The following is a 13,313-nucleotide window of genomic DNA, read 5'->3' on the forward strand; positions in this document are numbered from 1 at the left end:
GATACGTTAGGTAAAAAGGCCCTGCTCACAAGCTTACAATCTAAAGGGGATGGAGTGTAGAAAGATAAAATTAGTACTTGCAATATGTACACCCCCTGGTTCAGTGTGTTTAAAATGATCATGGTTTTAAATGTATTTATTATCTGTAGTGTTGCTGTGTTTTGTTGGTATTCAGTTAGCAGCGATGGAACAAGCTATTGGGAAACCCAACTTATATTTCCAGGACCATGCTATGGTTTGGTTTTTAATATTAAACTAAATCTTATTTTTTAAACAATTCACTAATGTTATACATTTTCATTTAAAAATAGACACAAATTTCATTGGATCTTAATTGCAAATCTAATATTTTTTTATTGCAATATAAAAATGATATATATAATTTGGTGCTTATGATCCAGTTTGTACTTTAAAGGGTACTTAGAAGTACATACAGCATGTTACTGACATTGATTGGTGTTCACTTAGCATTCTGATCTAGCATGAACAGACACACTTGAATCCAATTAATTGCATAATTAGAAATAGCATTGATTAACTCATTTTCCATTTTTTTAGTAATTGAACTAGACGTTGCACTCATTAGCTGCATATTCTACTAATATAGTCATTCTTCTAATTAAGACCCTATTTTGTTAATTGTACCAGATCCTGATCAGTAAAAGTTAAGTGCAGCTTGTGTGAAAGTGCAGTACATAGTCTGATGTACATATGACTCTCTGGCTCAATTGCAAGAAGAACACTTATTTCTTTGAAATTTTCATTTTCATGTTGTTCCATAAAGGAGATGGTTTTTTAAACTGTTGTAACATGCCTATAAATTAGAACTAGTCTTGGGAACATTCTAATTTGCAGAAGTAAATTATCAAAGTAATTAGCATAAGCAAGTGTTGGGTTGGTAGTATGAGGTGGTTATGCTACATTACTGTGTTCAGACCTCACTTAAAGCATTGTATACAGTACCTGAGACCCCACCTCTATAGTATAGATACTCTAGAAAGATTTCAGAGAAGGGCTATTAAAATGGTAAATGGTTTGCAGGATAAAAATAATCAGGGAACGTTTAAGGATTTTAACACATATAGTTTGAACGGAGAATTGAAATGAGATGTGCAAACATTTAAATACATAAAGAGTTTCAGCAAACTACAAAAGGCAAGATTTCAAAGGAGAAGAAATGTTAGAGTAAGAGGTCATAGTCTGAAACTAGCGATAGCTGGAAAAGTCTTAATAGGCTGAATTGTTATATGCTGTCAAATTGTACATTACTGTTTTGCTTTTTCATTTAATTATTGTTAATTAACATACTGTGCTGCATACTGATGGGCATGGAAAGGCCCTTTCTAAACAATTTTGAACAGACATGGAGAGACAGTAACGCAGCAGAGTCACATTACCTTACATCACGTGACCCCACAGTGAAACTAAGGCTGTTCACACATTATATTTGTATGTATGTAAGCATGTGTAAGGCTTGGATGTCTATGTTTAAGTGTATGTGAGTATGTATACCTATGTATAATTGTGTGTGTGAGCATGGATGTGTAAGTGGTGTGAGATGGAGTGTGTGTTAGCATGAGTTGTGTGAGAGGGAGTGTGTGTTAGAATGAGTGTGTAGGTGTGTGTTAGTGAGTATGAGTAAGTGTGTGCATTAGCATGTGTAAATTTGGTGTAAGCGTGTTTATATATATGTACCATAGTGTATGTTGGAGGGGGGGCAAGGGGCAATTATGGCACAAACAACCTGGGGGAAAAGATTGCAAAGATAAGCTGTTTTGGGGCACTGATAAGCTAGAGCAAAGATGGCACAGGCAGGCTGTTTGGGGGCACAGATAAGCTGCTTAGGGGGAACTAGCTGTTTGAGGCAAATAAGGTACTCACAAGCTGTTTGGTGGCAAAAGTGGGACTGTGGGACATGTTGCTTGATGAAGTTGGGGGCCTAAGCAGCAATCTGTATGTCGTGGTCCCATAATCATCCTGGTTTTTTTTTTGTTTTTTTTTTAACTATTATTCCTACAAACTAGTCCCTGAAAAGAACTGGGTCACCATTTGTATGATTGTACTTCAGCACTGGATAGCTGCATAAACCTATGTAGCTATAGATGTATATATATTTATCGATGCATAATACGCATTAAATGAATAACCACCAATGATTAACCACCTAAAATAAAACATAAAAATATCAAAGCGATATTTTTTTGCAAAATAGAAAATTTTGATGAGAAGATGGCTGCATGAAAAGTGGTCAAATCACATTTGTGAAGAAGCTGGTTTGTCTGTTTTTGAGACATGTTATTGAACCGTTTTGGAATCTGTAAGCACTATTCAGGCTACACTACCAGATTGTCACATGCGGAAAGAAACTATAACTCGCTAGAAGGGAGGCACACAGTCTTATATTTGCCCAGTAATGCCAAGGACAGATGCAAATCTATAGGCATATGAGTAGTTTTCAAAAAAGTTACTTTTTATACCACCTTGCACCTTTATGGTGCTTAATGAAATACAAATTTGAAAAAAAATACAATTTGGGTACACTTAAATTAAAAACAAAGTCCTTACTATTATACTATACTACTATTATATTATACTATTACTATTATACTAACATAATACTATGGAAGTAGAAAACAAAATAACCATATTGCCCATATCACCTCTCTACATTTTTTGATCGTGTCATCAACACTGCATTTGGGCTTCACTTTTGAAGGGGGATTTGTGTGTGTGTGTGTGTGTGTGTGTGTGTAAAAAAGAAAGTAACCCTCTTTGAATTCTATGGTTTTACATATCAGAACATAATAGCAATCATCTCTTCCTTAGCAGGTCTAATTATGTATACAACCTCAGATGAACAACAACACATGACATATTACAGTGTGTCATGATTTTTGAAACAAGAATAAAGGCAAAATGGAGAAGCCATGTGTGAAATACTAAGTACACCTTGTAGAACAACATTTAGTAGCAATAACTTGAAATAATTGATTTCTGTATGACTATCGGTCTCTCTCATCATGGTGGAGGAATTTTGGCCCACTCTTCTTTACAATGTTGCTTCAGTTTATTGAGTTTTGTGGGAATTTGTTTATGCACAGCTCTCTTAAGGTCCTGCCACAGAATTTCAATTTGGTTCAGGTCTGGGCATTGCCTGGGCCATTGCAACACTTTTTCAGCCATTCTGTTGTAGATTTCATGGTGTGCTTTGGATCATTGTCCTGATGCATGACCCAATTTCAGCCAAGCTTTAGCTCACATTTGACTCTAGAATACTTTGGTATACAGACGAGTTCATGGTCAACTCAATGACTGCAAGGGTCCCAGGTTCTGTGGCTGCAAAACAAGGCCAAATAATCACCCCTCCATCACCATGCTTCACATTTGCTATGAGGTGTTTGTACTGATATGCTGTGTTTGGTTTTCACCAAAGGTGATGCTGTACATTATGGCCAACCATCTCCACTTTCTTCTTGTCTGTCCAAATTACATTGTTTCAGTCTTGTGGTTTGTTCAGATGCAACTTTTTTTTTAGAGAAGAGAGGCTTTCTCTTGGCAACCCTTCTAAACAAACTAGACTCATTCAATATTTTTCTAATTGTACTGTCTTGAACTTTAACATGTAACATGTTAAGTGAGGCCTGCAAAGTCTGAGATGTAACTCTTGGGTTTTTTGCAATTTTTCTAAGCATTGCATGAACTGACCTTGGGGTGAATTTGCTGGGACATGCACTCTTGGGAAGATTGGCAACTTTCTTGAATGTTTTCCACTTTTGAATAACTTTTTTCATTGTTTGGCCTTTTTATTGTTATAACCTTTCCTATATTGAGCAACAGATTGCTTCTTTAAAATCATTAAGATTATAATTCTCCAGATACTGGACCCTGGTCACGTATAGTGAATGATTGGAAATGAAAAGGGATACTATCATGAAACAAACAACTGGATTATCATTTGTTTCAAATATTATACACTTACACAGATCAGTGTTGATTGATCTAAATTTGGTGAAGAGAAAATTAATGAGCAGAAATAATTCTGTGAATCCTAAGAACAGGATGTGGATATTTTCTGTGTTCATGGCTTCTGTAAAGGTATACAGAGGGTGAATTTTATCCGATATAAAAATATGTACAGATCCTACTTAGCTTGTGTAACAATTATTGAAACAAATTACACAAACACATCTGATCTGTCACTTTGTTCCCTAGATTCTACATTTTGCATGTCGTTACCGTAAACATACTTGTAATGGTGCTTATGCTTAAAGATAGTAAATTAGTTAGTTAATACTAGACACATTAAGACAAAGATCTATGCTTCCATAAGCTGAACTTTTACCTTAAATAGCAAATACACTGATTGTAGGGGGAAAAAAACAAACCACCGAAAAAGTTTGTTTATTTTTTTATGAAAACTGTTTCAATTAATTTTCCTTACCTTTCAGGTGTACCAAGAAGTTTAAAAGCATCTGCAGCAACAGCAGAAAATGTCTTTCAGAAACTGAGAGATAAACATGAATTTACTATTCTGGTAACTCTGAAGCAAGCTGTATTAAATTCGGGCGTTATTCTTTCTATTCATCACTCAGATCACCGGTAAGAACATAATACTTTCTTAACAAATGTGTCAGAAAAATGGACTCCCTTGGAATAATTGTGCTCCAATTTTCCAGATATTTTATCTAAGTCAAATATACCTATCTACATTAATTTTCACAGTATGCCTTTCATAATCCCTTAGCAAGAAATCCACATTTGGTTCACATTTAAAAGAAAATGCATGTTGTAATAAAAATATAATTTATATTGACATGTATAAACCATCCATTGTGGATAATATCCCTAATTTAGACCATTGGTAATATTCACACAGTCTTATTATATTATGTATTAATACTAATGCTAGATTTAGCCTTTGGGAGCTATATAAAAATAATGTAGAACATAAGTGTGTGTGTTAAAAGAAATGACAACTCTAAAATGACACTGGATTTTTTACATCTAAGTTAAGAGTTGGCAGGAGAGTTAGCAAGATATGTGGTTTCAACTCCCTAAAGTTGCAATGCATTATAAAGGGCTATCCCTGGCAAATGTCTTGGCAATAAGTGCTGAGCTACCGAAGAAAAACATATAGTCCAATCAGTTCCTAGTTCAGTGTTTTAATATTCAGTATACATGGGCATCCAGATTTTTTTTGCCCTCAAACAGCCTGTCTGTGCCATCTTTTGTCCCAAACACCCTACCTGTGCCATCTTTCCCCAAACAGCCTGCCTGTGCCATCTTTCCCCAAACAGCCTGTGCCATTTTCCCCCAAACAGCCTGCCTGTGTCATCTTTGAGCCCCAAACCATATCTGCCACCCACTTACACATCCATGCTATAACACATTTATACATACATAAATAAATACATATTCATTCACTCATTAACACATACTCATTAATACTCACTCCCTCACCCCTTTACCTCACCTTGACAAGCAACTTCTCTTTTACAACCGAGGGGAAGCTAGAATGCAGCATGGTTACATGGTTACAAGACATAGCGTGACCCTGCTGTGTTCCTGCTTCCCTGGGCGATACAAGAGGGATTGCTCACACAGTGTGCAAGCAACACAGAGGTAAGCTGCAAGCCTGTGTTGAAATAGTCACAGGGGTTGCCCTGACCCCCTAGAGTGGCAGGCCCTGTCGCTGCAATGGGTGCTATGACCAGGCCTGGGGCAGCTGCCCCTTTTGCCCCCCCGTTAAAGACGGCGGATGCCCATGGCATCATTTAGGGCCACCCAAGCTATTCTTGGAGCAGATGCTTCCTCTTTACTGAACATTCATCCATCAGATACTTAAGATCGTAGCATGTGAACTTTTGAGATGCATCCCCTTTGTGACAATATTATTCTAAGGAAACATATTAAAGTGTTATAATCTGCAAGATGATCACCTGGCTTTCCATCCAGCATTATGGTCACATGTCTTCAATATGTTGTAGTGGGCTGTGGGGTCCATTTTTCTTAGTAAATATGATTGCCTCCTTCACTTTCTCTCTTTCAATCTCTCCGTGCCCATTTTCAGGAGACTATAACATTCCAGTCTAATGGTTACAAATCATCTGTCCCTAGCCATATTGTTCGGCATTTATGAAAACATTTTGCATGAATATTTTAGCAGTTTACAATATTACAATTTATAAGAAATTAGCCTCAGCTGAATCACTATATACTGCCATATACACTCACTGGCCACTTTATTGCTTGTTAATACAAATTGCTAATCAGCCAATCGCATGGCAGCAACTCAATGCATTTAGGCATGTAGAAGTGGTCAAGACAACTTGCTGAAGTTCAAACCGAGCATCAGAATGGGGAAGAAATGGGATTTAAGTGTGTTTGACCGTTGCATAGTTGTTGGTGCCAGATGGGCTGGTCTGAGTATTTCAGAAGCTGCTGATGTACTGGGATTTTCACACACACAACATCTCTAGGGTTTGGTCCAAAAAAGAGAAAATATCCTGTGAGCGGCAGTTGTGTGGACGAAAATGCCTTGTTGAGGTCAGAGGAGAATGGGCAGACTGGTTTGAGATGACAGAAAGGCAACAGTAACTCAAATAACCACTCGTTACAACCAAGGTATGCAGAATACCATCTCTGAACGCACAACATGTCGAAACTTGAAGCAGATGGGTTACAGCAGCAGAAGACCCCATTGTGTTGCACTGATTCCCCAGCCTCACCTAAAGTGCAGCTGAATAGACTTGCTTGCGTATAGCTGAGTTAGACAAAGTTGATCGAACCTCCTTTTGCCCACCAAGTACTTTTTATAAAACCTTGTCTTTTACTGATACTTGGAATTTGCAGGATCCTATAAAATCAGAAATTTCTATAATCTACATATATACATTTATAATAGACCTAATATTTTTTGTTGGCAATCCACTTACAGAGCAGTTTGTTAAATAGAGCTAACAATAATAATGATAATTTATAGTGCCGTTAGATTGAATGCAAATCTTATTCGGATGCCTTGTGCAGGTTTCATAAGATATATTATACTTTGCTCCCTGGCATAAATAATCTCGGCAAATAAAGACTTGAAGGAAAAATCGGAACATTTCTGCACACAGGCAGAGCATTTCACGCTAAAGATTCAGTATGCTATAAAAACACCTCTATGTTGTAGTAAAAACCAATAAAATGTCCAGCTCAGTGAATGATTAAATTATGTTCTACCTGCTACCATTAAATATTTCTGTGGTTGTTTGCTTTTAATATACCGTGTGTATGTTATTTGTCAATATGAAACTGTTATTACTACCAAGTGTTACAAAGAAATGTTTATTTTTAGATGAAAAATAAACAAGTTCTACAATTTTTTTGTTCAGTAATCAAAATAATAAGAAAACCAAATAACTTGCTTTTGCAATAATATGGCAAACACCATGCTTGGATGCCTCTGTCTCCAGAAGAATGAATTTAATTACTGTTGCACATTTTACTTTGGTACACTATACTGTGTTACTTTTGTGTGATAATGCACACACTGTTGATGGTAGCGCTGGATCCAAGGAAGTAAGATTGTTTTTTGCAGTTAGATTTTTCCTATAGAATTTCCAATATACAGGACCTTGCAACTACATGATCCAATTAGCTCTTCAATATTTAACTTAGCTTAGTCTGTATTTATTGGTTTGTTCCCTATCGTACGAGAAAATAAAATTCAGATCAAAGGCAATTCTAAGAAGCAGTATAACCATGAACACAAATGTCTTGTCTTTGCTAATGTTCAACAATGTAGGGTTGGGTTTAGAAAACCATTGCAGGACCTTCTTACTGGGTTACCTTTAAGGATAAAATATGTATGGTGGGTTATTGCACCAAGAAGTGAACTAGACAATTTAAATTATTTTGTTTTCAATTTCTTTGTATTTGGTTTAGCCCTCCAGAGAAATGTTTAATTCTGGGCAAAGTGTGACCCTGTCAATAATTATAAAAATGTACTTGAGTATATTTTAGTAAACATTGACATATACAGGCAGATGAATAAATATTCTTATAAAATATGAAATCTTAGACATCTTTATAAAATAATTACACAAAGTATACAATAAAGAAATATAGGACACAAATCACTTTATGTGTTTTCCTTTTAAGAAAGGCTGTAATTTAACAGAGATGTATGTGCCAAGATAAACAGTTTTCAGTTAAATATCTTTCACCACGTAGTGTTTATCACTACAAGTGGATGCTCTGATTCCTTCTCTGTTGGCATTCAGGCCTCGAAATGCCTCAATAATATCCTCTAAAAAAAAAATTCCAAACATCTATCGGAATACTTTGGCACAAACTACCTGCAGTTCTTAAAATAGAAAAATGTACCTGGTGGGAGGGAAAAAAATCTTTTACTAAAGTTCAAATTTAGTGAGATAACCATAATTTTCTCTAAGTATTAATTGGATATTATTATGGTAAAATACATGAAATTGAAAATAATAGGAAATTATTTAGAACAAATGATAACATCTTAGGAAACGTCTTGACATTACTTGTTGAAGTAAAGCATTATGGAAGGTTTTGGTGAAAAAAGCAATGAGAATTAATGTTACAGCTCATTTTGCCAGGGGTTGGTGACCAACTTGTTGCATAATAAGTGTCCAAATGCTCCTAGTGATATACCCTGGGTTGTCTTATTTCCAAAAATATATACTTTTGTGAGGGGGAGTCAGCTGGTTGGTTGGTAAACAGCCCCAAATAAGACATAGGACTAACACAATAAAATTTGAAAATATAAAGTTTGGAAAAGGGTGTGCAGATGCTCCAATTCATGCCCATAACTTCCAAAACTAATAATAAAGGTATACATGTGTTTTTTTTTCAAATTCAAGACACTTCAAGTAAAATGTTTTGTTAATTTTTTTGGCCAACTGGAGTGGTTTGGGGACCATTTTCACAGTTAAATATTAGAAAAAACAAGTCTTTCAAAAATGGTAATTGTTTTAATGTATTATTCATACTAAATGTAGGACTATAAATCTATTAGTAAGCTATATTAGAGCCTTTTAATCCTCTATTAAAAAGGAGAATAATGGTTAAGGAAACATTTTACAGTGTAGTACATAATAAAATAAAAATCTCAGAACGTTAGGGAAAAACACCTATGTGGAACAGCACCTTTAACCCCTTCGTGACAAAGGCTGATTTTACTTTTTGTACCCTTCGTGACAATGGCCGTTTTAACATTTCTGCGCTACTCGTGTTTAGCTGTAATTTTCTTCTTTCCCGTTTACTGAACCCACACACATTAGATATTGTTTTTTTCAGGACAAGAAGGGCTTTCTTTAGATGACATTGTTTTGATTGTATCATATTATTTACTATTAAAAAAAGTATAAAATATGGTGAAAGATTTAGAAAAAAATGACTGTTTCTAACTTTTAGTTGAAAAATCTTTTACTCTTCTATAAAAGGTAATGAAAAAACCTGCTAAATAGATACTACTATTTGTCCTGAGTTTAGAAATACGCAATGTTTTTATGTTTTTTTGCTTTTTTCTACACATTATGGGGCAATATGTACAGGTAGCGTTTTGCTATTTCAAAGCCATTTTTTCCAAATCTGGTAATTCTTCCCCCCATGTACCATTTCGGGTATTTTTGAAGCCGGCCAATGCAATTTACCCCATCAAGTCATATATTTTTGAAAACTAGACAGCCCAGGGTATTCCAAATGCTAGTATTTTAACCCTTTCCAAGCACTAATTCTACCATCAGCCTTTAGCAAACTTTATGGTTTTTGCATTTGTTTTTTCACACACATTTTACTTCAGGTATGAATAAACAGGTTCTGGTATACGTCACTATCATAAAACACCCCAATATGTGTTTAGCAACATCTCCTGAGTACAGCGATATCTCACATGAATGATTTTGCCTGGCTGTTTGGGGGCAAAAGGGCCACATTTGGGGCATGCGCATTTTTCAATGTTGAACTTTGGCATTTGGGGATCCACTGCCCATGCCCTATTTGGTACATCTTTGAGCCGGGCCATTTCAGTGTGCCCAATAAAGCCATATATTTTTGAAAACTAGACACCCCAGGGTATTTCAAATACTAGTATTTTAACTCTTTCCATGCACCATATCTACCACCAGTCTTTGTCAAACTTTGTGGTACTCTGTCACATGACACCCCAATATGTGTTCAGCAACATCTCTTGAGTACATGCATGGGTTTGTCATTTTGTGGGGGAACTAAAAGGCCACATTTGGTACGTGTGCATTTTTCTAATTGGAAATTAGATGTGTGGCCATCCTTCCCCCGTGTTAATTGGGACACCCCAATTCAACCCGGCCAATTCAATTTACCCCATCAAATCATACATTTTTTTAAAGTAGACACCCCATGGGCATTTAATATGCCAGTATTTTAACTCTTTCCATGTGAGAATTGTTTTAAGATAATATGCTAATTTTAGGACTTGCTCACAAAAATATATTTTTTATATATATATTTTATTTTTTTTTGCCTTTTTAAAAAAAAAAATGTAACATTTTTTTCAGCTTGAAGGTTCCCCTGGTAGTGACATCAGTGGGAAATTATTTTTACATTTTACAGTTTTTTTACTATTTTTTTCTAATTATTATTAATTTTATTTTATTTTTTAATTTATTTTTACTAATCACACTGTGATTAGAAAGCTGGGCTCCATTGACTTGCATGGTTGAATGCAGTACCTGTATTCAACCTGCAAGTGGAGCCAGAGTTCTCTAGAGGGTCTGGCGACCATCTAGCGAACTTTTTCATCTTTATTGTTTTTTTTCACAGTCCATCCCGAGGTAAGTGTTTGGTGTCGTTAAAGGCGTGCCGGTCCTGGCACGTCAATTGTCGTAAACGACATGTTTTTCCGTGACGTGCCCGGACCGGCAATTGTCATCAAGGGGTTAAAGTACTTTGCCAGTACTTAAACGCACATTATTTCCTGTAAAGTAACCCCATAATCTCACTGATCTGGATAGTCCGACCAACTACCTCCCTGACTTGTGCTCCCTTAGCCTGGGACACACTGTTTCTCCGGTCGCCTAGCCGAGACTCAGTGTAGGGTATAACCAAAATGAAGACTGCTTTATTTTTCATACACATGGCTGGATATAACCAGCACACATTAAGATAAAACAAGATATTGGGATACAAACTGCCCCCTTAATCTGCCTCCCAGAGACAACAGGGTCAGTAAAGGGATTAACAATACAATGGGGTCCCCAACTCCACTATCTATTACTAGACAAAAATCAGTTCCAGGGAATTGGATGGTTTGGCCGGGGTAAATGTCTGTAGTGGTGGAACTGGGGGGGGGGGGGTTAATGACTTATTCAACATATTAGTGCACCATTGGGGGGGGCTGACTTATACAACATATTAGTGCACCATGGGGTGGGGGAGAAGAGTCTGACATTAAACTGAAACAATGGCGGTCAATCCCTGGTTGCATATCCTGGCTGTCTGCCGGAGATAATCCCCTTAGGAAATGATGAGATGATATACTTCTGGGGGTAGACACAGAAGTCTTTACAAAGCCAGGGCCCATAGTCGGTAGGGAGGAGGTTGGCTCTCAGGCCTCTGCAGGGGCCCCAGTGATGGAGGGTTCCGTCACAACCATCCCCTCCAATTTTTGCATGTTGCTGTTTGACTGCCTGGAAACCACTTCCATTGAATTTAATGGGAGCACTTTCTGTGCATAGAGCTACTGGTGGTAATGTTCCACCAGATACATCTCCTTAAATGCATGTATGTGGGTTGGGAGGGCATTGAGAATGCAAATTACCGTAATAGAGGGTATTGTGATGACTTCTGCTGTAGATTTGTAAGCAAAGATATAGTTAATTTAATAGTGTTATCAGCGTTAACTTGCATATGATGGCTGGAGTGTCCCTTTAAGCTCTTAAAGTATCAGTTGTACAAACCTTATTTTTAATATGAGTAAGACTTACTTAATAGTTTTCTAGTAAAAATAAATGTGTATTTCACATTTCCTAAATATATTATAAAATTGACCCATCTTGCAGTATCCATCTGAATATCCCTCTATTTGCTCTATTTGCTATAGAGAGAGTTAGGAAAAGGGTTTGTAGGAGAGTTGTAGTTTCATATCCTTGACATCAGTATTCATTTGTTCCCCCCTTATGTGTGTTTTGTTGAGTTTCTTATATATCCCCAAATTAAGGGAAAAGAAAAAATGTCGGTGCGCTAAGATAGTCTCAGGCTCAAATGATACAAATGTATAATATGAGGCCTACCAAACAGTGTGAGCATGCTGCAAATACAGTGTGTTGGCTGTACAATGTATACAAAAAACAAAACACAAAACACAAAAAACAAAATACTGTCTGCGCTTCTCACCCTAATAAAGTTGGCAACAAATATATAAACTTAATATAAATGAGAGGTTTTGGTTATATGAATTGGCCAAAACGTAATTAAGCTCACCCGCCAGGTTTGTAGGAGAGTTGTAGTTTCATATCCTTGACATCATTATTCATTTGTTCCCCCCTTATGTGTGTTTTGTTGAGTTTCTTATATATCCCCAAATTAACCCAGGTTTGTGGAAACCCAAAAGTGCTAATGATGTTAATCCTTGTAGATTCACTGCTCACTAGAGTCCATTTTTGTTCAAGACATTAACTATGCTAATGTGTTTCAGTGAATTCATTGTATAGTTATAGTCCGGTGTCAATATAAAATATCAAGTCATTAGAACAATTATAGCTATTTTTGTTATATATATTTTTTTAATTTATATTGCAATTTTATGAAGCTAAACTTAAGAGCTTTGCTAGGATATTGTGCATAGGTGCTGCTCAGATCATGTATATACTGTAGGTCTTGGAATTTAGGTCCCTAGGAGGGAACACTTGGAGGGCACAATGGGCTCCAGCTTGATTTAAATCTGAACACAGAATGGAATTTTCATACTGAGATTTCTATATACTATCCAAAAATCAACACAATAAGATAAGGATAGAATGATATGCCATGCTACCAAGACAGAGAACAGACTTCAAAAGCCCTTGAGTACAAACTGAAGAGTCATTACATACGAGGAAATGAGTGATGAGTCTGGCGAAGGTTTTAGAGGCTGACTTGGTTAAAGGGTTTTGGCACTACGAGCTGTCCAACCTTTTATTTTTGTGGCATGCTCAAAGATTGATGGTAAATTATTTCACATCATCATCTGGAGTCATTTCCTGCAGTACCTGGGACTTCGCCCAAGTTCATGTTGATTTGTTAGTCATGGAATTAAGCCATTTTTATTGTAGGAGATGATG

The 13,313-nt window shown here is 36.4% G+C and overlaps 1 protein-coding gene across 1 annotated transcript in view; it reads left to right on the forward strand.

Annotated features, from left to right (window-relative positions):
- Nucleotides 1-13,313, forward strand: part of LOC149302761 (protein kinase C-binding protein NELL2) — a 150,340-nt gene that overhangs the window by 66,625 nt on the left and 70,402 nt on the right. Inside the window, exon 3 of the mRNA XM_089481970.1 lies at nt 4,449-4,599. Coding sequence (XP_089338096.1) covers nt 4,449-4,599 — 151 coding nt within the window. The remainder of the gene's footprint in view (nt 1-4,448; nt 4,600-13,313) is intronic.

The sequence above is a fragment of the Sceloporus occidentalis genome, unplaced genomic scaffold, assembly GCF_023333645.1.
Source record: "Sceloporus occidentalis isolate IW3139 unplaced genomic scaffold, rSceOcc1.0.p SCAF_17, whole genome shotgun sequence".
Taxonomy (NCBI): domain Eukaryota; kingdom Metazoa; phylum Chordata; class Lepidosauria; order Squamata; family Phrynosomatidae; genus Sceloporus; species Sceloporus occidentalis.